The following is a 25,433-nucleotide window of genomic DNA, read 5'->3' on the forward strand; positions in this document are numbered from 1 at the left end:
ATGAATTAGATTTTATTACAGAGTTTGGTTTAACTTGTGTTAGATTCAGGTTTAGCTTTGGTCTCAACAAATAGGCATTCTTCGGATAAACTTCTAAGCTTGGTGAGTCACATGGACGTCATTAGAAGTAACCAACCTTTCGAGATTTTCCGAATAGTCCTATCCACGGAGCTTAGTACTAAACCTTGGCCTAACTAGTTAGGATCCATTTAAAGGTAGCTTCGGTCGGTTCCACTTGGCCAAATGCACATGATTGAAGCCATATCTTTCTAGACATGCGATGCCCAAGCTTCCCCAACGTACTATCATCAAAAAACTTCACCAGTACCATGATTCAAGTTAAACTTGAACCCTCTTTAACTAGTCCTAATTACCCTGTAGGGTAGGTTGGTTGGGGTTACCCTTTTCGAGTAGGTTGGTTAGGGTTACCCTGTCGGGTAGGTTAGTTTTGGAGGTGCCAGCTATTCTGGAACCTCCCCCTGAATTATTGGCCATTAATTTAGTTTTTAGTTCCGGGTTGATTATAGTTAAGTTTTGGTTAAAATCTAATGTTTAATTTGTAATTTAGATTCAAGTTTTTAATTTTGAATTAATTAAATTAGTCAAATTATCTTTCTTTAAGAAAATATATTTAATATTTAAATTTTCTTTCAATTTCACTTTTATTAGGTTAATTGAATTATCTTTCTTTAATAGCTTATTTTTAAAGTTTAAGTTTTTATTCATTTTTAACTTTGAATTAATTAAATTGTTTGAATTATGTTTCCTTAAAGGTTTATCTTTTAACCTTTTATTAATTGTTAATTTTGAAATTTCTAGATTATTTTTGTTTAATATGTTATCATTAACATTTAATTTTAAGTTTGTTAAATTCCGTTTTGATTTTATCAAAGTGTTTGATTTTATCCTTATATTTTCTTTATTTTTTAAGTTGATATAATTAGTGGAATTTATTAGATTATTCTTATCGTTAAAATTTAATTATTAATTAAATTATCTTGGGTTTGGATAGGATTTTCTAGATTAATATTGTCTAGATTATTAAATAATTTATTAATTTTATCTAAATCAATATTGACCTTGTCATCTCTATCATTTGAGTTTTCAGATTTGTTTAGGTTCAAGTTTGAATTTTTAAAATTAATTGGATTTGTTTTATCAAATAATATTCTAGGGGTATTTTTGTAATTATTGTCAACTATATTATTTTCGCATATATTTTCAGAAATAACCAGATCAATGCTCATATTTTTTAAACTACTATTAGCAGGGGTATTTTGGTAAATATCACTAACCTTGAGCGCAACCCCTAATTCAGTAGGCTTTTCGATTGGATCTAACCCGAGTTCGGATTCAATTTTTACTTGATCCTTGAGCTTCATCGGCTCCTCGTGAAGTTTGATCAATTGGGTCCAAAGCTCATGTGCATCTTTGTACTTTTCTAGTCTGCATAAAACATTGTTAGGTCATTACAAATGATTTTACTTACATTTGTGTTTAGTTCTGAGTTCTGAGAAGGTTTTCTCAATATCAGCCAATAATCAAAGTTTACGCTTCCTAAGAAGCATTCCATTAATCGCTTCCAATAGTTGAAATCTTGATCGTATGGTGGTGGTTCGTGGGGGTTCCGTCCTTCTTGAAAAGTCATTATTCTTGCACACAGAGAAACATAAAAAAAATCCCAAGACTTGGTCTTGGATTAGCAGTGCTGGAAAAAATAATATTTCACTATTTTCGGAAAAAATAATAAAATATTATTAAAATATTAATAAAAAATATTATTTCAAATTTTTGAAAATGTAATATCTTGTCAATACTAAGTAATTGTGAAGAGATGGCGATGTATTTTTCAAAAATTGTTTTGGAGGGAAAAAAACGAAAGGCGTAAGGTTTTATTTTAAAGACAAACGATATCTAATTTTTCTTTCAAAAAGTCCCCCCTTTGCCTGAGTGGTGGTTGCACCAAATCAGAGCGGTACCTGCTCTGATACCACTTGTAGGACCGTTAGATTCGATAGAGGGGGGGTGAATATCGATTCTAAAAAGACGAGTATAAACGCAGCGGAAAAGTAAAATAGACACAGTTGTTTTACTTCGTTCGGAGCCTGTGACGACTCCTACTCGAAGGCCCGTGGTCCTTGACCACTTTCGTTGGGCAATCACTAGCAATTCGAAATAATGATTACAAAAGAATCGTACAGTGAATGCTAATGAAAACTAAAAACAAAATACCGACAAGAAGGGAAAAGAATGGAGCGTAGTGTCGGAGCTTTGTTGGCGTCGCACTGAACGTTGAGCAGCAAGACCAGCAGTAGAAGAATTCTCAGCTTAATTGATTCATTCTGAAGCTCCTGCCTGGGGCTTCTTTTATATGCTGTTCCAGGCGCCTGGATCCCTTCCGGGCGCCTGGAATGTGACGTAACTGCACAAACCATGATGCTCCACGTGGCGACGACACGGCTGGATAGAATTCACCTTCCGGGCGCCCGGACCACCTTGTTCCAGAAAACTCCTTTTTCCTGCAAAACAAAGTTAGTCCGAGGCAAATGTATATCCTGTAACACAGATTGTCAGCACAGTTAAAGTTCAACAGATAAATAAAAAGAGTATGACTTAGATTCCGTCTTTCCGAGACCGGAATCTAGTCACGATCTCGACTTAGACATCCGAAATGGATCTAAGCCGGATCGACGCCTAATGTTCCCTTCCCGGGAACGTGTCCTCGCAGTCACTCCCCTCCAGTGACTTACCTCACTTACCTGCCAGACGTCCGGTCAGCCCGTCGACCCGTCTGGACTTCTCACCAAGCGTCCGGTCAGCCCGTCGACCCGCTTGGACTTCTCGCCAGCTATCCGGTCAGCCCGTCGACCTAGCTGGACTTCGTGCCAGACATCCGGTCAGCCCGTCGACCTGTCTGGGCTTCTCCTGCACACTTGATCAAAGTGTCAGACAATAACAAACTAACTTAACCTGATTTGTCATTTATCAAAACCTGGGTTAAATCGTTAGTGCTAACCGCACCAACAGTAAATTCATGTATTAGGGAGTTAAAAAAAAAATTTGGGGAGTGTAAAATAAGTTTTGTTTAAAGAGAGAGCGGACATAAAGAAACATTCATGAATAAGGATTTATCTATAGTTTACCGTTTCTTTTCTTTGTCCTATGATTTAGTGGGGAAAAAAGCAGAGGCAAAAGTCAAATAGGCACCTACTATTTGCCCCTCTTTAGACGGGCGTCCCGTTTTTCAATTAGCATCAAATGGACGCTCTCGAAACTATTCGAAGTACCCTTAATGTATTTAGAGTTTGAATCATAGCCGACCGTCTAATTTCTTTATAAGTAAATTTTATTGATCAGAATCTGACTAGTTAAAAAATTTTATCTTCTAATTATAATACATGCATGCGCATATATATAATTAATATATAAATATAATATTACTAAAATGCCCTTGTATATACATGCATGCATGTATTCTAGCTGGTTAGATTCTGACCATTTAGTATTACTCTTTCTTTACGGGCTACTACATAGGCTAGAAGTTAGTCATCATTTGTTATATGATATAGAAACTACTTGATAGTTTTTATATTATTGATCATAATTAAATAATATTCATTTAAAATATAATGTCATAATATTCCCTTCGTTTTTTTATTGAAATATTATTTTAACTAATTTATTATTCTCTAATAAGTAAAATAAAATAAAATAAAATAAAATGTATAAAAGAAGTACGAGGCAAAAAGATTTACTTGATTTTCAACGAGGAAGGTTGCTAATTCAAGGCATATGAAGCTCAACTAATCAACTCCTTTGACACAAGTCAGACGCGGAAAAACCTCGTACAGAATATTGAACACACAGACAAATGAAAAACATAGTGAAAGAATTCGAATACAAAAAGTGTTGTGTAAAATGAATAGCACCAGAGCTTCTTTTATAGGCTCACTGGTCGAAGTGATAATTTGCTGACGTGGCACGGTCCGAGTGCCATGACCCTCTTGGGCACCCCAGCATGGCAAAGCTCTATCTCCATGTAATGGCCTAGCAATAAAGTTTTATCCACTTTTCGGGCTCCGGACCCTCTTCGGGCAGCCGAACCATAGTTGATGTGGATGCAAAAGTTGTTCTGCAGCGATGAGGCACCCTTTGGGCACCTTGGTGGTCCGAGCGCTCTGACGGTCTAGGCACACGGATCAATCAGCCTTGTGTTGACTGTCCGACACCTTCTCTGGTCACTTAGGTGATTTCGGTCACCCGAAATTGAGCTCACCCAAATCAATATTCCGACCTTCTCCTCGAGCAATCTTCTACTTCAACTTCTCATCCCTCGGAAATGTCGTGCACTTCCTTCTCGTCCGCTAAAGTACTCTTCCGCAACACCTCGTCCCTCGGATGCACCGAGCCCAGTGACTCTTTCCCATGCCATCCTTCTGGTTAGCTAAATCTTTGCTCAACTTCTTGTGCTCCTGAATTCTTGCACACTTAGTCACAAGGATCAAACACAACAAAACCTAAATTGACTTAATTGATCACATTAAAACTAACACGGGGTACTTATAATCTTCCCCTTTTTGATGTGATCAACTCAACTTAAATTAGGGTTAAACAAAACAAAAAAATAGTAAAGTAATAGGGAAACAATTGCAATTAATAAATATTTATGCAATGTAAAATAAAAAATGTACCTCCCCCTATACTTAATATATAATTATCTCATTTTGATCACATTAAAATATGGGTATACTCTGAAAATAAATTTGAAATAAATTTTAAGAGAAAAAAAATAGTAACTAATCGTCAGAAAAATTATGAAGTTTAGATTTTGAAAATCTGAATTTTTATGATTTTATAAATTAGTTTTGAAAGAAATAATTTTTAAATTATTTTTAATTGTTAACAAATTTTGAAAATTTTTGTTACGACTAAACATATTTACCCAAAATAATGATAAATTTTTAAAAAAAATAAAATTATATTTAGCAGTAATGAAATATTTTATATAGAGAGATATATTTTCATAACAAAATATTTAAAAATAGTTTCTAAGCTTAAAAAATTTTGAAAACTTTTTTGAGAATGTAATATAGTAAGTATTTCTAAAAAAAATAAATTTTTAAAAATTGAATGTTCAATAATTTTTAATATTAAAAATTAATATTTTGATAAATAATTCATAGAAAATTAAATAATAGTAAAAATTTTTGAAAAATCATTTGAGAATGAAATAATTCACCCCCTCTAGCTCCAAGTTTTATCTTTTTTTTTTTGAAAAGTTCGAACGAAAGTATTTATAAAATCTAACTATTTTTCCAATTCCTTGGACTAAAAATAATACAGTTAGAAATAATGTAACAGTTTGAAATAGATTAAAAAACTAGATATAGAGTTAAAAAATTACATGAATGTTCCTCAATATTTATAGATCCTCTCGCATATGTTGCAGATGACTCTCCAGAATTATATGCTTGATTCATTTTATTCTGGTGACTTCTTGTTTTGCTCTCATGGCTTTACCAATAATTGGAGATCTTATTCCAATTATTCGATGTGATGAAGGTTGGCTTTTCCCATTATTTTTAGCATGATTCAATACATGCCGAATGTTATCACCGCATTTTTTTTAAAAAAAAATCTTCTAATTTGTCTCTTGATAAGGGGCCCAAGTGAATTGCCACTAAAAATGAAAAAAATTGATTATATATTTACTTAATTGTATCAAATATAAAATTAACCGATTATACCTTAAACTCGAACCATCAGAGTTCTTTTGTGAGTCCTGGAGTCCTTGAATATGACATGGAGTCCCCTCTCGAATAGTTATTCATAATTTGATTAATCTCGCGAATAACACTTACAAAATTTTTAAACCTATCATAAAGTTATAAATAAACAACGTTAAATAATTAAGAAGGTTGAAAAATTATAATATTTTTAATACTTACGAGTCTCCCAAAGGAACTATATGCGGTCGAGTGTCAATAATCTCAGCAGATGAGTGTCTGGCGGGTATCAATGACTGATGTGGAGAAGGTGAATGGGAAGGTCTTGCCGGTGAATAGAGTGGGGAAGGTGAATGTGAAGGTCCTGCCGATGACTGGCCATGTGAAGGTCCTGCCAGCAACTGGTCATGTAAAAGTCCTGCTGGCGATTGGCCATGTAAATGACTTACCGACAATTGACCATGTAAAGGTCCTGCCGGTGACTGACCATGTGAAGGTCTTGCCTGAGGGGGGCTATAGGTACCATGTTGGGAGATGGTGAGTTAGTCTAACCAGTGCTAGACCTCTGTCATCTATAGCCACCTTGTCAAAATTGACAACCAAAAATCAAAATTAAAATAAAGTAAATAAAAAATTTATGCTTAATGAAGAATAAATATAAAAACTTACCATGTAAGAATCTGCAATAATAATGTCACCTCTACTTATCTATAGGAAAAAATACACAGCATAAATAGATAAAATATATAAAGTTAATAATATGACATTATATAAACGACTAATTGAGCTATGAATTTTATAAATTTACAGAAAAAGTTAAATTTAATCATAAAAAAACTTACCTTACATGTCAAAAATGATCCTCCTCCTCCTCCTCCTCCTCCTCTTCATCATCATCATTCTCATGAAATTCACTGGCTTCCACGTTTATCACTACGTCACTGGGATCTCGTACCAGCGACAAACACGGTACAGAAACTGCAAGAGGCTGAGGCCGCCTCGAGCAGTGGCGGATCCAGAAATTCATGCATGGAGAGGCGATTTTTACGTGGAACAAGGACCTGTATCTCCTATCTCCACTGGTGGAACCCCATACTACTAGGGGTTCCATTACCGGCAGGGGCGACCGCCGATGCCGCCCCCCCTCTGGATCCGCCCCTGGCCTCGAGCACGCTGCCGGCATTATTTTCTTCACCACGATCTGTTCGCCGCCCACCACTTCACTGCCTCACCCACGACGAACGCAGGTAGCCAGTCTCGGCTTGCACAGAAATTGTGAGAGGCAACAACCATGAGCACTCCGTCGACCAACCAAGACGCCATCATAGGCCACAAAATGCCTTCACCGGTATATCTTTGTGGCCCGAGCCCTGCTCTGATGGAAATCGCTATACTGTCGCGATTTTTTAAACTTGGTACAGTACGCTGTTGAGCAGGGACGTAACGCCGATGGTGACTCTTACCAGCGACCCTGTCGCCGGTGAGCGACGTTGTATGCTACGACACATTAGTCGTGCAAAAAACAATGACGAGAAATGGCAAATCGAGAAAACATCCGAACAACGATTTTATAATTTGTCTCTAAGCATTTAGAAATAACTACACGCTCTGATACCAATGTAAATTTATATTCTAAATGCATGATAGACGAATAAAATAAAAACGGTAAAAACTTACAGCGATCTCCCGCGGATCCGCAATCGGCGATGGCGAAACTCGCTGTCGGAAGAGCGATCACAGGATCGGAAAGCCCTCCGCAATTCCACAAACCAAATCCCACCGCCTCAGATATTCTCCTCTTACTCTCGTCTCCAACGCACCCTGATTCCCCTTCTTCAGAGATCCTTGGGTGCATCCCCTTTATATAGGGAAATTAACCAGGGGCATAATGGACCTTTTACATTATGAGTAGTGGGGAACATGGGCCACGTTCCCATATCCCCACTCTCCCCATTTCCAACAAAAAGCGCACTAATGATCTCATTCTCTGAAGGCGGAGAAGTCTTTTACACACTAAAAGCTCAGAACTATTACTAGAAATGAATACAAAGTTGATTGCTTGAATTAATGAAAAGATCTGGACCAAAGCTTTATTTATAGCCTTGGTCGGGGCTCCCTGAAGGATTTCAGGTGCCCTGGGGGGAATATAATTTTATTCCCCAACGTTCAAATCGAGTTTTGACTCAATCTGGTCAAAATCCAACTCCAGGCGCCCCGGGCTGTTCCGGGCGCCTGGAGGTCCGGGCGCCCGGGATTGATCGGGGTGCCCGGACATGAAAGCCGACTTAGGTTTAACTTTTGGTCCGAGCCTTCTGCTCCATTTTCAGCTCACCTCGGTCTAGGTCCTTTCCGCTCCGGCTCCGTTTGCTTGAGTGATCTCCGCTATCCGGAATAGGGCTCATCCGAACCCATCTTCCGGTCTTTTCCTCGAGCATGCTTTCATCCCGGCTTCTCGTCCCTCGAACGCCGCGCACGTTCTTCTCGTCCACCGGAGTACTCTTCTGCAGCTCTCTCGTCCTTTAGACGCACCGAGCCCGTCGGCTCCCTTCCCGTGTCGTCCTTCTCGCTAGTTGCGTCTTCCGCTCGACTTCCTGCCCTCCTAAGTTCTTGCACATTTAAACACAGGGATCAAATAACAAGCAGGACCTAACCTAACTTGGTTGATCACATTAAAACAACCACGGGATTCAACAGATGCGTCTTTCGGTTGACTTCTTGTGCTCCTAAGTTCCTGCACACTTAGATATAAGGATCAAATATAACAGGACCTAACTTGACTTAGATGATCACATCAAAACTAATATGGGTACTTACAATAGTAGCTATCTGTTAACTTCTACATAGTTGATCATATTCAAATAATATTCATTTGAAATGTAATGAGTGCTATGAAGTCTCCTTTATTTATTTTGCTCATTCAAATATTTTTTTAAATTAGGTTATCATTCTTGAATAAGTAAAATTAACATAAGACAATGACATTGTGCTAAAAGCTAGCAATCAATTGTTATACGTTATAGTAGCTACTTACTAACTTCTATATGATCAATCATATTTAGATAATATTTATAAAATATATACTCGTCAATTGTTATACGTTATAGTAGCTACTTACTAACTTCTATATGATTAATCATATTTAGATAATATTTATAAAATATATACTCGTCGGGAAACAACACACAAATATGATAAGAGTTTAACTCATCTAATAACACATTAACAATAAAACACAGGGAGTCTTTGAAACTGAACTCATCCAAGTTTTTTTTTTGAAAAAAATATATATATATATATAATTAATGACGGAGCCAAGTTAATGACTATCTTAGCGGTAGCCCGGGGGCCTAACAGAGTGAAAGAGATTTATGGTAAGTTTACTTGGATGAGCGGAAATCAAAACTAAGGAAAAATTTTCATCGTTTACTTTATTAAAATTTTTAGATGAAAGAGAAACATAATTCATCAACAGATGGTTTTGGAGTTAAAATCGATCATCTCAAAATTGGACGGAAAACAACGGATGGGAAAAAAAAGTAATGTATGTACCCCTTTTTATTCATAAAATTATACCATATATAAAAAAATGATGCGTGTACCCTTTTTAACTCATAAAATTACACCATGTATCTAAAAAATGATATATATATACTATTTTTTATTTACAAAATTATGTTACATGTATTAACTTCCCTTTATCAAGATAAATAAATATGCAAAGGAAATGATTTATTCATCTTTTTTTTTTTTCTCGTCTTCCGAGGATTATTTTTCACTATAGATCCTTTCTCTTTCTCCTCCGCGTTTTAAGTAAATAAAGCATTAGGATTGAAGAAAAGAAAAAAAAAATAATAAGGGAATCAGGGGATTAGCCTAGGGTAATGGTAGGAAAAGAGGAAGCTAGATCGGATGATGATATCAGCATCAGTGCTTGTGGCCCACAGCTCGAGATCAGTCCGGACAGATTACCGAAATGGGCTCTGCCATTGATGGCAAGAATAAGTTAAATCCTGAGGTGAAACGGATGAAAGATTTTAAGAAGAGCTCTAGGCGGATGATAAATAGTTTATTAGTTAACTGTCATTCTTTTGATTTACTAAATCTGTAAACCAGATAAGTCAGTCGGTCGTGGTTCAAACGATAAACACTAAACCCAGTTCAAAAGGATAATTTCGTGAACCTGACTTATATAAAAGGTATTTAGTTTACTTTATATATATATGAGACGCCCATAATTAACAAAAGGGACACCTATTGATAAATGATGGACGTACTTTAAATTTTTGTTAACAAAAAAATACCATCGAGTATTATGAAATTGGATAGGGAGAATGACAAGGAGTCACGTTCCGGTCACAATCAATAACGATCTCTTTTTAACTTTATCATCTTCAAATTATAATTTAGATCGAGATGAATAATCAAAAACCATTCAAAAGTCCCTGACAGTGGACAAATGATCAAGCTACCAAACATCGAACGGGGATGATAATCTTTAGTTATTTGTTCCGATCCAAATTATAATTTAAAAAAAACATGAATCTAAAAAGAAATCACAACTAATTATGACTAGATCATAATTATGATTCAATTATAATTATAAATAGTTCATCTTTTAATCTATGTTTGCTATTAGAGATCTGACAATCGAACCAGGGGTGCTCTAGTTATGAAGTTGTGCCCTTTGATTGAGGTGTCAGGTTCGAGTACCCCCTGCACAGGCTCTTATTAATTAAGTAATACCGTTCACCCAAAAATCGCTTCGGGAGTTTCTGATAAGGGACCATTTCGACGGTGGCATCGGTCACTAAAAAGTTTACCCATATAATTTTTTTACAATCAAACCAGGGGTGCTCTGGTTATGACGTTGTACCATTTGACTGAGGTGTCAGGTTCGAACACCCCCTGCATAGGCTCTTATCAATTAAGTGGTACCGTTCATCCAAAAATCCCTTCGGGGGTTTCTGATAAGGGGTCGTTTCGGCGGTGGTGTCGGTCACTATAAAAAGTTTACCCATACAGTTTTGTCCCCGGGGCCATTATGCCGTGGTAGGACATCCAGTTGTCTCCCAGACACCCGCAGTTCGAACCCCAATTATGATGTATTTGCAGGAATTTTTCCTCCAAATGGAGGGCACAATCAACGAATATTGAGTTTCTGGATTGGCTACCGCGTGCGCTTTCTGATTTATCTTGGTGACCGATGAGAAACTTTTATAAGACTGAACCGGTCCTTCAGAGATAGTCAATGAGATTTACTGAGATTATTATTTTTTTTATAAGGGATCTGGCCTCCGATATTATTGGTTAAAGAATAGAACATCAGTCATTTTGTTGCGTTGCGCGTAACAGTGATTTAATTAATGCGTGGTGGATCAAAATGGTAGATTCCATGAGCAACCAATGGCCGCGTTAATGCGTCTCCGTAATCAACCATTTGCTTTAATCTCACCATTAACTCGCAATTTATGTGCCGTGCTAGTGCCAAAAGAGTCACTTTCAAGTGTGTGTAAAGGACAGTGACCAGGTAGCTTTCAACCCAAAGAAACCCACAAATTATTAACATGACGTGGGAAATGAGATGGGTGATCAACGAAAATAAGATTCCATTATCGATTAATCAACTAATTAGTGCTGGGCAAGTTCATAATTAAATAGAAAAGGAAGGTCAACGATTCGTCCAGCATGATCTCCAATCCGGTTGACACTGATCGATCGCCGAATCCATCGAACCCGTTGAGACAGTAACCACGTGCGGCCCACCGGTCCGGTTTAGCTCGAGGTGCGTGGGTCCCACAGACTGCTTCCAATCATATTTCAACTGAATCCTTCGCTGTAGACTTCCTCGTTGACTTTGGCATGAAATTGTCGAGTTTATCTTAAATTAAATTACGGATCTTGAAAGATCGCGAACTTTTAAGAACGTGGTGGATAGATTTTGGTATTTTGTAATTTATTTCAACCTAATAATTCGTGATTGCGGCGGCACGACGAAATTAATCAAAACCCACAATCCCGTTTAGCAATAAAAAAAAAAAGTTAAAAGGGAAAAAGAGATGAGAAATTTGAAATTTTTTAATCGAACGCAGTTTCGTCACAATCTCTTAATTCGTAGTTGTTTTAGGCCATCAACGACGCGACCCAAGCGAGATCGTAGTGCGGTGACGCCGGAGTCGGCGGCGCCGGCCGGTGGACGGCGTGTTTTAGGGCGGCGGTCCGACGGAGCTTGGAAAGCTGCCAGCTCAGCGCGGAGGCTTCGGCGAGCAGGCCGTCGTTGTCTCGCCGGACGAGGAGCGAGCGGTGGGCCAGGCCGGCGAGCCGTTCCGCAAGCTCGCGATTGGAGGCCCGGAGCCGGCTCAACTGGAACCGGAGCCCCTCGAGGTGTCGCTTCTTCCGCGCGCGGGAGCGGCGGGCGGACTCTCGGTTGGAGATCATGCGGCGGAGCCGCCTTAGCTCCTCGGGAGGCGCCGCTGGGTCGTCGCAGTGGACGAGGACCGCCATCGGAAACTCGGCGAAGTAGGACGGGGGGGAGTGAGGGAAGGAGGAAAAGGGAAGAAAGGTGGAGGAGTGGGTGGGCATTTAAAGGCGTAGGATGGGGCAAAGGAAGATGGGTCCCAGTCACTTAAGGCATGAATCACGACATGCGGGGCGGCGGGTGTGGGTCGATGTATGATTAGAGAGTCACATTTCGGGCGGTGCATTTTGTCCGGTTTGGGCGGGCAGATTCGCGAGGTTGCCATCAACATTTTCATTAAGATATAGCAACAAATATTAGTATGGGCAAAAATCAAAAGGCTCTTATTTTTTGAAATCATCAATGTGTAATCCAACTTTGTTTTTTTTATTAAAGAATGTCACAGAAATGAATTGAAAAATAAATATCCTTTTGATTTTAGCCTTATTATTACTATGTTTTTTTAACTCCATACTTTGATTAACCCGTAAAGGCTAGTTGTGATAGGATTTTATTTTATTGATTTTCTGTGACTGTAACTAGTTGAGAACAAATAGAAAACACAATTTCTTCTGCTGCGTCTGACGTTGAAACACAAGCTTCTGCATCAGCCAATTCCTTTTACCGTGAATGTTCTTGGTATATTTGACAATAAGTTCACTTGTCTGAGTTTGTCATGACACAATTTAACCATGCAGCCTTGTCAATCCGACAAGAATTTAATAACCTCGGGAAAGTATGCTCGATAAAAAACAAAAATCTGGCAAAAAGAACTAGCAGGCATTACTTGGCCATTGTTGAAATCTTGGTGCTATAAAACAATTTTTTTTCCGCAGGAGCTGAATTCTACTTATTCTTGCACATGTAAGCTAAAAGTTAAAAACCAGTGAAACGAGAAGAATCATTTGTACTCCTCTTCCATTCCACAGAATGATAATCATGTTCTGGTTCTATGCCTAAGGATAATCCTCCTTTCGGAAGCACAGCTAATACTTGATTCATTAAGTACCTGCACAAATTACAACTCATTTTCAGGGTTCAAATCACATTGTTAAACAGTAAAAATTGCAACTGAATGTTCGATCAATTTTCTTTTAAAAAATTAAACAAATTAAACATAGAGAAGGTTGGTTATTCCATTAAAGAAATAGGCACAATCTTTAATAATAACCTTGGGAATCTTTGCTTCTCTTTTAAGAAATGATCCTGCTTCACTCAATAGATAGAAGCCTACAATATTATAGTTGATCCCCTTAAACCAGTCAAAAAAGTAAATTTAAGAGTGGTCTAAAAAATTGAACTTCCAAGGTAACTGAGACAACAGACATTCACATTGTTTTGTAAGCTCATCAGATAGTCTTCTTTGATGTTTAACTGAGAGACAACAGATTCCCTAAATGATCTTGATATGAAACTGAGATGAGATTCTTATCATTGTGTAATCTTTTTAACATGAACTGAGAGAACTGATTCAATAAACAACTCATATGGCATGGAAGTAATCCACAAGAAATTTTCAAAGTTATATGAGCACATGAGATACTCATACATCAAGCCTTCACAACTTTCCTTGAAAAGACCATCATTTGCCTGTTGTATTTGAGGTAACACCAGATGCCTTATGTATCGTTCAAGTAAATCATGGACGAGTTAGGAAATAGAGTTCTGAATTAAAAGGCAATGAGGCATCACACGAAGATGATGAAGAATGGGAATATGCTGCTTATAATACAAGAGAGGTCTGACTGAAATCTGACACTATAAATTCCAGTTATAGTTGGTCATAAATGGAATATGTTAAAGAATTTGCATAACTGTAATAAGAGATCTGCCAAATCATCTATATGCTTGAATGTATGTTGGTTATATGAATCCATTGCATAACTAAATCCAGAATAACCTCCATTCTGTCTCTTATATGAGAAATCTGAAAAAAAAAAGGCATTAAATATAAATATCTAATAGCTACATGAATGATTGTCAGTTGCAGAAGGCAGTTAACACTTAAGCTTTTAAAATCAATATAAATGTGATTGACCACCAGTTAGTTTTAATAATATAATTAATTAGTTGCTGAGTAATTGGGCTCCACCAGCATGAATAAGAACAAGTTTAAACGTCATCTATATTTACAGACAATCTATGTTTAATCGTGTGTGCATAAGCAATAATAGTCTCCAAAACTATAAAAAAACAATTTTGTCAAAAGACACTAAAATAGGCGTACATCAGTCAAACATGTTATTTCTTGCCAAGTGAGCAACTTAACGAGGCACTTCCAGCAAAATGCATCTTGATAAGCTCCTTATTAAATGGATGATGAGAAAGAGACCACTTCATAATTGCATCATTTTCTTTGCCTCCTTCACATCATAGCATTCAATATAGTCAAAACACTCTCTCGCCTTTTTAAATTGAATGCACATATTTCTAGTTCTTTCCATCAAATTTGGTAAAACAGAGACACAATGATACTTGGAGGAAAAAACCAAAACATCATATGCAAACTTAAGAATGCAACTTTCATGACATTTTCTTGAAACTTCTGTTTTTGTCTTCAAGTGACACTAAGTTATGGTAATAATGTCATAGCCCACTAACATAAAAATTTATCGCCCACTACCATTTAAAACCTGAGAATAAAAAGATATAATTTCATGTAATCCATAGATATGATATGAATTTTTTTAACTTAGCACCTTGCTTATCCTAATAAATAAACTAGCATTGCTACTAATTCGGGATCTTACTGTATTATGTGTCTTAAGACTAGTTAAGAGCGTGGACTACCAACAGCTGCTTAGAGGTGAAAAATGTTCTTCGAAACACAAGCTTTCATTTTGTTTGCTCTTAGCATAGGAAATATTAAAATCAAGCTCTGAACAAGAAAACAATTCTTGCTCCGATCATAGTTACGCAAAAATGTCACGCTCTTTGCTTCTACTCGATACATTACAGACTATCATAACTCAGTCAAAAGTTGAGTTTTCAGGGTAAAAATATAGCATATCGTTAATAATCGAACTTGTCTCACACTGTTATCATCAAATGCATTATGAGAAAAGACTCTGTGTTCCAAATTAAAAAACTAACTAAACAAATTAATGAAAGAAGAATAATTAAAAAAAAAAAAGAGAGAGAGCATCTAACTGTGAACATTATCATTCAAAACATTGACATTAAAATGAAAAAAAAAAACTTATATAACTAATGCAAGGCTATGTAGAAAATGACAATAACTGGTTCCTTAAATTATTGAATTGAATCTTCAATTATTCCTCTTCAAAATAACTCTTTTAATCATTCATTATCGGAGATCAGTTGGAAAAAGAGGAAACCTACGTGGGCTTTCACATTGATTCCCATTGAACGACGCCTGTATCTTCCATCAACCATCCTTTCCATTTTTCCCTATCAAATCTCAATGGCATTTTCTTCCCATCAACTAAAACTCAAAGACCAACGAAGGGGAAAAGGAAATAAAAACAAAGCAAAGCATGGTAGACAATCATGATATACTCAAACCACATATCATGCTGACGAACCATGAGCAAAAAAAAGTTCATTTTTTAATAAGAATTTCAAATAAAACATCGAGAGAACTAACTAGCGATCTTGACAAGTGCGACGGAAGATACCCTGAGAGAGCTCACAACACGCCCTCGGGTTGACCGACAGGTGGGAGGTGAGTCGAGGAGCGGCCACCGTGCTGTAAAGCGGAAGGAAGGACTGCATGCACCCAAGTTCCCCCAGATTCCTACGACGATTTTTTTTTTGTTGTCTTTTTGCAAATCAAAAAAAAAAAAACGAAGAGAAGAAACAAGTGAAACATCACGGATTTTAGGTTTGTGTGGTGTACCGGGGAGAGGCAAAGTAGTGCTGGCGGCGCTGGAGGCGAGGGACTGCGAAAGGCGGAGCGCGGATGCGGGAGGCCGCCGCAGGCTGCGACCGGGTGGCGGAATACCGCGCGGCGTTGAGCAACGATCGCGAGATGGAACCTCGCCACGCCATTCGGAGTGTGCGTGAGGTGTGGCTGCGGAGCGGAGAGGACAGTAGGGTTTACGAAGCACCAAGCCGTGGTGCTTTAAGATTGACTGGAAATCATGATTAAGGCCGTCCACGTTTCAACTCTCTTAAAGAATGTCTAAGTGGACCATACATTTGGGCCGTGAGCCGAAATCTTCTATCACTACGACTGTTCATGTGAATGTGAGTTAGCTTTCAAATTTAACGTTTTTACAGATACATAAATTCACATATTTATTTAGATCTTGAAATGAAAACTAATCAGAAAATTATTTTTTTTAAAAAAATATTTTTTAATTTGAATTAGTTCGTTTTAGATTTGTTATGCTCGACCATGATTTACAAATGTTGTTTCATGTCATCGTCCTTGGATCAAAGCTAATTAATTGGACTAAATTTGAGTAGATTCAGACTTGAATTTTGATATTTGAATAATGTGTAAAATGAAGTCAAGTAGGTTAAGTTGACTGGATATTTGATAATATATGAGAGAGAAATCAATTAGGTCATGGAGGACCGGATATTTGATTGGGAAAATTTTAACTAGAGGTTAGGGAAGGTAAAATCCTAATTTGAGAGTTAGGCAAGGGTAAAATCATAACAGGAGGTTAGGCAAGACAAACACCTAATTATAGTTAGGCAAAAGAAAGTCTAAGTGGGTCAAAAAAGATCGCACGTTGGCAAGAGGAAAGTCTTAACTGTAGTTAGGTAAGGGAAAACCTTAACTGAGGTTAGGCAGGGTGGAAATATATCGAATAACTAGTCGTAACTGGAGGATAGCGTTGGCCCAGGTAGGTCGGAAGGAGGGGAGGTGAACTAGCTGTTAAGAAAAACCTTCCTCAACTTTTAACTCAGATTAAAAAAAAACAGAATAAATGAACAACTAAAAAAAAGGTCAAAAGAGTTACTTGGTTACAACCGGGGAGGTTGTTAATCCAAGGCAAGTAAATGCACTAAAGATCTCCTTCTATGAAGGCGGAGAAACCTCTTACACTCGTCGGAAGCTCAGAAAGTAGATAAGAAATAAATACAAAAGTTGTTACCTATTTCCTAGGTCCAGGAGTCTTTTTATAACCCTTAGAAAATTTTATTCGTGGCTTGAAGGCGCCTTCCATACGGCTGGAAGGCACCTCCAGCGAGGTGCCAAAGGATAAAGCTTTATCCTTTGGCAATGACTAAAATCAGCCTGGTCGAAGACACCTTTCATAGGACTAGAAGGTGTCTTCCATGGTTGGTTGAAGGTGCCTTTAGCCCTACTGAAGGCACCTTCCGCCTGAAGGTCGTGGAGGCACCTTCCACTCCTGTTAAAGGCGCCTCTAGCAGCTCCATAGATCCATTTTAGCTCTTCCGCTGCTTCGATCACCTGGGTGATTTTGGCCAATCGGAATAAGGCTCACCCGAATCCAATTTCCGACCTTTTTCTTCGAGCAAGCTTCCGCTCCGGTTTCTCGTCCCTCGGACTGCCGCGCGTGTCCTTCTCGTCCGTCGGTGTACTCTTTAGTAGCACCTCGTCCCTCAGACGCACCGAGCCTTTCGGCTCTCTCCCGTGTCGTCCTTCTCACTAGACGCATCTTCCGCTCAACTTCTTGTGTTCCTAAGCTCCGTTAAACACCAACAAGACCTAACATGACTTAGTTGATCACATCAAAACTACCACAGGGTACCAACAGTTAATCAAATGACAATCCAACTAGGTCAAGGAGGACTGCACTTGGTGATCGGAGTCTAACAGGAAGTTGGCAAAGAGAAAGTCTAAATAGGTCAAAAGTTGATCGGACACTTAGCATAAGAGAAAGTTCAAGTGGGTGAAAAGCTTGACAGGATACTTGGTGGGGAAGACCCAAGAGGTCATGATTGATCGGATATTAAGCAAGGAGAACCTTAGACTCTGATCAAGTAAGTTAGGGTTGGTCAATCGATTAGAGAATCAATTGGAACATGGCTAACTGATTAGTAATTATTTAGAGTGGCATTTTCACAAAAGTGCCAAAATCGATTAGGGCAATCGATTCCAGCCATGTTAATCGATTAAGAAGATCTTAATTGATTTGGCAGTTTGCTAATCGATTAAGAGTTGTTTGTCGCGAGAAGTATAGTGAGTTGGGGAATCGATTGACCAATTGATTCAACTCAAGTCAATCGATTGGCACAATCAATTGGGAGAAGTTCACAAAGCATAATAGGGTTTGGAATCAATTGGGATAATCGATTAAAGCTTTTCACGAGAGAATAGAAGGTTGGGGAATCAATTGGGTAATCGATTAAAGTCTTCTGAATATATTGGATAACTCACAAATCGATTAGGGTTCGAAAAAAAGAGTCGTTCTACAGTTGTTCGAACAGTAGAATGACGTGACAATTGATCAGGAAAAAGTTGAATCGATTGGGAGGCGTCGAAGAACCTTAGAAAAGGGTTTTCATAGATATTTCGAAGGCGCCAGTTCATGTGACGTTGGGGAAGAAGTGTTGTTACATTTCCAACTGATCAAGAGGCATTTACAAGCAACAAGAGATCAAGCTAGTAAGGTGTCATTGTGTTATGTATTTACTTCATTGTTTTCATTGTATTCTTGCTATGAACTTGTACGAGACTTCTCAGTCTTCGGATTGTTTCCAAGAAGGAATGTGCTCATAATGGAGTTGTATGCATTGATCCTTGGATTAGTCATTTCAAAGAGGTAGATACTAAGTAAACGAAGGTGTTAGCATTACTTTGAGCTTTCTGCTGCAACAATCAACCAGACGAAGAGAAAGAAGCTATTCACTATTAGGGTCGAAATATGCTGGGGGGGTGAATAGCCTTGTCGCGCTCTTGTTGCTTGCTTCTTGGCGATGATGTGCAGCGGAATGAACAAGAAACAAACTTACAATGCTAACACAAGGGATTTACTTGGTATCCACCTCAAGAAGAGGTGATTACGCAATACACACTCCACTAATCAAAACACTCATTCTCGGTCGCAGCCAGTGGCGGAGAAGCCTCGTACAAACTCACAAAACAATATACAACCCCACAAGAAAAAAATACAAAAGATACAAATGAAAACTCTTTCTTCTTGCTTACTTGTTGCTTGTTGTTGCCTCTTGAACCTTGGAAGTGTGACTACACTTGTCTCCAAGAGCCTTCAAGAACTGGCTGTGAAAGTGTGGAGAAGCTCACTGAGATTGCATTGTAGTCGTTAGAGAGGAATGCGAGAAGAAGACGCTCGCCAACGGTTATAACCTGCACAATGGTTGGATCTCAATCGATTGAATGACTCTCAATCGATTGGGGAGACTTTGAATCGATCGACTGATCGATTCAGAGTGTCTCTGTGCTCTCTTGAAAACGCCTGAATTGATTGCCTAGCCGATTCAGCCTCTATCGCGTGATTTCCAGCTTCCCAATCGATCGGCTGATCGATTGGAAGTTTCAATCGATCAACTGATCAATTCAGAAGCTCACTGTTCTCTTAAAAACTCTCCCAATTGATTGACCAATCGATTGAGAAAGTTTTGATCAATTACCCAATCGATCAAGAAGGTTTCTACATAAAATCATGTCAACTAATTGATTGGATGATCGATTGAACCACCCAATCGATTGGGCATGTAACGACCCGCCTTCTACTGGCTAAGCTGTAAGGCCGGATCGTCACATTATACTATTGCTAACTATTCTTAATGTGCGGAAACTGATCTGATTTAAGAATTTTGCTAACTAATACAATTTTTTTTCTGTTAATTGCTATTCGATCTGGAATTCATGTTTAAACTACATCTTAAATACTGTTCCTATGCTAAGGGAGATGATCTAGGCTTCCCATATGATCAAGAGCTGAGATGAGGGGTTTCCAGCTGTTATCAGGCCTTCCAATCGATCGGTGAATCGATTGGAGTCGTTTGATCGATCCACTGATCGATTCAGCGTGCTACTATGCACGGACGAGATTCTGGATCGATCTGCTGATCGATCCATCCTGACTAATCGATCCCTTGATCGATTCAGCGCGCTACTGTACGCGGGGTAATATTCTGGATCGATCGACTGATCGATCCAGACTTGTTGATCGATCCGGTGATCGATTCCAGGGCATTCTGTTTGCGACAGAACGCGTCCGGATCGATCGGCGGATCGATCCCGGAACTTACTGTTCGTGGTACAAGCTCCTCAATCGATCAACTGATCGACTGAAGACCCCCAATCAATCGGCTGATCGATCGGGGTTTCTGATTTCGTATCAGGAGTCTGATTTCAGCACTGTTTCGTGCCAAATTCACACACATGAGTTCTAATATGGCTATAAACATACCAATAACAATTAACTGACATTCTAAGCATGGCATAGTGCATAATTCACTAGTTCAGGGCATTTAAACATATTAAAGTGCGGAATGATAAAATGCTAGAAAGTTTTAATGCTTAAACAAAACTCGCTAGATCCCTAAGATCTTTATTCCAAGTTCCTGCCCACACACATCTTTGTAGCATTGTCCTCCAGCCTCCGCTAATCCATCCTTTCTTTACCTTTATCTGCAGTATAAGGAAAAGAAGTATCTGTAAGCTTTCGCTTAGTAAGAAACTATCTACCTCACAAAAACATGCATACGATGAAATCATGCTTTTAAAACATGCTATTTGAAATATATGCTGAACATGATTAAGCATGGCATACTGAAGTTACTAATCATGTATACTAAAACATGGCATCAAAACTAGTCATGGAATATCAAGAGCTAAGCATGAAACTATCACATGTATCAATGGAAAGAAGCTAAACTGATACAACACTGAGCTGAACTGGACTAAGCTAATACTGAATTTAAATCATGTTCACAAAACTGATCATGAGATTTTTAAAAGACTATTTATAATAATAGATCAAAATACTAATCATGCTGCTGATGGGCCCGACAACTGTACTTGCTGTGCGCGCATCTCTAACTAGACCCGGGGTTGCAAGTCCCGAATTTAGTAGAGTTACTAGGTTATCTAAACCTAGGGACGACTATGGGAGCCCAACCCAATGGACATCTAGTCCAGTACAGTGCCACTGCTGAAAATAAAATACTTGTTATAACTGAATTTTTCTTATCTTGCTATTTCTAGGTTATCTGAACCTAGAGCTAGGTTGTCTGAACCTAGAGGCGACTGTGGGAGCCCACCCATTGGACCGTAGTCTCATATAAGCTGTAATAAACTGCATATACTAAATAAATGCCTCTATTGCATTTAGCTAAGCTATTAAAGCGTCTAAGTTGCCCTTTTTCCTGCGTTGAACATATTCTCGAACACTTGGTGTGCGCTATTGCGCAACTTATGTGTCACAAATTCATATGCTACTAAACTAAAGTATGAAATCACACGAGAACTACTTATACTGCAGTTGAGGAGTTTCTTACCTCCTGCGCTAGTTTTTCTTACAATTCAATCGCTAGGTTTTCTGGCAGAGACGATTCCCTCGACGATCCTCTTGCGTCTACGTGCTCTTCTCGCGGAGAGGAACGCCCTCGTGTCGGAGTCGTTGCCGGAAGGTGCCCTTATGTCTCTAGGAGTGAAACCCTAGGTCTCTCGGGGCCTTGGTGTGCCGTGAGGTGAGGAAGAGGAGGGGGCGGCGTGAGGGTTGAGGAGGAGTTGCCGAAACATGAAAAACCCAATCCCCACTTAAGTTTCCTATTTATATTAAGTGGTTAATTTGCCAACTTAAATGTAAATATAATTGGTTCCCTCTTCTTTCAGCACGGCCCTGCTGGGTTCACTTGGTTACTAGAGTCCACCATAAATCGTAGAACCCAATAGGTCTCGGGTTCAATACCCGCGTAGGCTATTTTACGTTCCTATTTGTTTTTGCTACTTCTGCTACTCTAAAAATTCTGTAAAAATATCCTAAAATTCCAAGAAAATCATAGGGTATTTCTAATAATTATTTTGAGAATTTTCAGGTGTTACAGGCAAATCAATTGGCAAGTAGAAAACTATGTAGATCTTGAAATAAGCTTCATTTCGCATCCGAGATCACCTCATTCTGATATCCGAGTCAAAAGTTATTGGCTTCAGAAGTTTACTACGTCCGAACTTCATAGTTCCATGCCAACTCCCTATTGGACTTATGACTGCTAAGTGTTCGGTCAACTTTTGACCCATCAAGACTTTTTCTTTGCCAACTTCTCGTTGGACTTCTGATCACTAAGTGCGGTCCTCCTTGACCCACTTAGATTTATCGTCTCGTGCTAAGTGTCCGTTTCTCCATGACCCACTTGGACTTCCTTCCACCAGATGTCCGGTCACCCTTGACCCATCTGGATTTCCTTATGCCAAGTATCCGATCAATCCTTTGACCTACTTGGACTTCTCAATACCAGGTGTCCGGTCAACCTTGACTCACCTAGATTTCCGTGTGTCTGGCTTCACTCACCAGGCCTTTCTATCTGCCTAGTTTCACTCACTAGGACTTCCCATCTGCCTGGCTTCACTAACTAGGACTTTCACTTAGCTTCACTCACTAGGATTTTCACCTAGCTTCACTCACAAGGATTTTTCCATTGTCCACTTCACTCATCGGAACTTTCACCTGCCTAACTTCACTCACCAGGTCTTTCCACTACTCGGCTTCACTCACCGAGACTTTCACCTACCTGGCTTCACTTATCAGGACTTTCACCTATCTTCACCCACTAAGATTTTCCAACTACCTAGCTTCACTCACTAGGTCTTTCACCTGGTTTCACTCACTAGGATTTTCCATCTGTCTAACCTCCAATTAGGACTTTCTCAGTCAAGTATCCAGCTAACCCTTTCACCTACTTGACTCTTATTCATATCTAACTGGTTAACCTTGACCAAAGGGGAATTGTATTAACAATCTCCCCAAACAGATGATTGCATCTGCAGTCTCCATGTATTATGAAGCATCGAAACTCAAATATCAAAACTCAAGCTTGAGGCTACTCAAGCTTAGTCAACTAGGTCAACCTTGACCAAAAGGATATTACACCAACAATCTTCCCCTTTTTGATGTTTGATAATACCTTTAAGTTAGGTTAATCTCATAGTCTCAACTTCCTTTTATGCCAAGGTATAAATGAGGGTTTCCTTCATTCTCTCCCTTGTTAGGACCGAAATGTAGCTAGAGGGGGGGTGAATAGCGTCTCACCCAAATTGATCGCTTCCTACGTATTCGTTAGTGCACACCAGAAACAAAGAATACAACCACGAATACAAATATGAAAGATAAATACAAAGGAAGAGATGCAAACCGCTAACACGTTCATTTACGTGGTTCGGAGATAACTTGCTCCTACTCCACAGCGTGTTCGTAAGTGGTCGATCCCTCAATCCGTCGGTGGATTAGTCCCCGAAAAACCTCCGGCTAGCTCAAGCTCCTTGGCGGTGGAGAAACCTCGCCACAAATACTTGAATACAAGCACACCGATCACACGAATGCTTGGGAGACTCTAATAGGCTTTAACCAAGTCTATTTCGTCAACCATGCCGAAGCACCCCGAGCTCTATTAAATAGAGCTTGAGAGGAAAACACTAAGCTGTTTTCCCGCTACCAGTTGACTAGTGTATGCACCAGTCGACTGGTCCTTTAAGTGAAGCTGACCGTTACCTCACAGTTGATTATCAGTCAACTGCTACAGTGTACCAGTCGATTGCTACAGTGTATCAGTCGACTGCTACAATAACAGTTGCCTGCTACAGTGTCACAACAGTAGACATTGCTATTTTGATAGCGACGGAACATCTCCAGACGACATATAGGTATGATGTTTAATTTGATAGTTATGATATGTATTAGCACTTTATCTTTAGTACCTGTCTGGTTGTTGTAGCCCATATTATATATGATGGGTTAACCACTGATCTTGGTCGACCCTAATAGAGATTAAGGATTATAATCTCTGGTGATTTTATATATCTTACTACCAGTAGTTTTAGTTTCTGTTACTACTAGTAGGAGTTGGAGGCACATACCAGCCTCTGCTATTGTTAGCTGGGTAATGGATGATACCTACATATTCCTGTGGACTTAGCCAGTAGAGTTTTATACTCATATCTTTTGGATACTAGAGTACCCGATACGATGAAAATTGGTCATTGGGGAGTTATCATGTTTGATCATTGTTGAGAAAGGTTTGAGGTTGAGGGATATTATGAGATCAGATATTGTGATAAGTTGATTTCTAATGATTATGAGAGTAAATGTTATGTGGTTGTCTGATGATCTATTACTAGATATTTGTTTAGATGATCTCTTAGTGGATAACTATTTTTGATGATCTATTATTTAGGTTGTCATTGATGGTGACATAGTGAGTGTCATGTATGATATTCACAGGTTTGATGATTATAGTTGGTGATCAGATTATAAATCGGGTGCTAGAGAGTTTATGGTTTAGAGTGCCTATGAGATTGTAATAAATCTGGTTAGTTGTGGTTAGTTAACAGGATGATAAAATTGATGTTTACTTCCTCTGATATTGGACTATGTGGATAAATAATGATTTGATGTTTTGAATGTTAACTTGCTTTCATGGGGAGTAGAGACTGATTCATCTGATATTATGTGGGCTGATATTTTTGAGGATAAAAAATGAGTATGTCTTGATGTTCTTGAATTCTGACTTTATCTTTTGGGTCGTACACCTTTATACATATGATTATTGTGGGTTTCTAGTAGATTATACCCGAGTGGTTAGACATACATGTCTGATTGTTTATTGGAGGTATTTGCCAATTAAATTATGTTGTGGAATGTGCACATATGTTTGAGTGTTTTATTGGATGTATCTTATCGATCTAATCTGAGTTATGATATGTGCGGATGTATTGGGTGTAATATTTGAGGTATCTTGTTTATTATATGATTGTTTTGAGAGTATACTTGTGTCGATTATGATTTGTTTGAAGTATTACGTTGATTATACTCTTGGCATAGGTGTACATATGTCATGTAAGTGTTGTTGAGGTGTATTGTTGATTATACCTATGTTGATATATGCACACAGGTTCGGTAGGTATTGTTGGAGGTATTACACTGATTTATACCTGTGCTATGAGTGTGTTTGGTGTGTACTAATTGGATGATTGTGTTGATCATACCTATGTTGTGTGTGCATGTGTGCCAGGTGCATTGTTGGTAGTATCATGATGATTCTACCTATGTTGAATGTAGAGTGTAAGTGTCTTCATTATGTTATTGGTTGTATTATCCTGTCAATTAATTCTTCTATTAGTGGGTGAC

General features: G+C 38.6%; 2 protein-coding genes across 3 annotated transcripts; both read right to left on the bottom strand.

Moving 5' to 3' along the window:
- Positions 1-11,783: 11,783 nt before the first annotated feature.
- Positions 11,784-12,247, bottom strand: LOC122053656 (ocs element-binding factor 1-like). The gene has a single exon (XM_042615659.1). The coding sequence runs from the start codon at positions 12,225-12,227 to the stop codon at positions 11,847-11,849; it is 381 nt and encodes a 126-aa protein (XP_042471593.1). The 5' UTR covers positions 12,228-12,247; the 3' UTR covers positions 11,784-11,846.
- A 694-nt stretch (positions 12,248-12,941) lies between these two features.
- On the bottom strand, positions 12,942-16,289 carry LOC122051701. 2 transcript variants are annotated; one of them, XM_042612927.1, is made up of 3 exons: positions 16,040-16,289; positions 15,819-15,937; positions 12,942-13,189 (listed from the first exon to the last, which is right to left on the bottom strand). In XM_042612927.1, exons 1-3 carry the CDS (start codon positions 16,189-16,191, stop codon positions 13,182-13,184), a joined length of 279 nt encoding a protein of 92 aa, XP_042468861.1. In that variant the 5' UTR covers positions 16,192-16,289; the 3' UTR covers positions 12,942-13,181. The 2 variants fall into 2 exon arrangements, with proteins under 2 accessions (XP_042468861.1, XP_042468860.1); XM_042612926.1 differs by having other exon boundaries at positions 15,788-15,937.
- Between the last annotated feature and the right edge of the window lie 9,144 nt (positions 16,290-25,433).

Source organism: Zingiber officinale, chromosome 3A, assembly GCF_018446385.1.
Source record: "Zingiber officinale cultivar Zhangliang chromosome 3A, Zo_v1.1, whole genome shotgun sequence".
Classification (NCBI taxonomy): domain Eukaryota; kingdom Viridiplantae; phylum Streptophyta; class Magnoliopsida; order Zingiberales; family Zingiberaceae; genus Zingiber; species Zingiber officinale.

Coding starts and splice junctions, on each gene's coding strand:
- LOC122053656 (XM_042615659.1), bottom strand. CDS start 12,227: ATGGCGGTCCTCGTCCACTGCGACGACCCAGCGGCGCCTCCCGAGGAG.
- LOC122051701 (XM_042612926.1), bottom strand. CDS start 16,191: ATGGCGTGGCGAGGTTCCATCTCGCGATCGTTGCTCAACGCCGCGCGG. Junction 15,938..16,039: donor CACTACTTTGCCTCTCCCCG/GTACACCACACA, acceptor AAATCGTCGTAG/GAATCTGGGGGAACTTGGGT.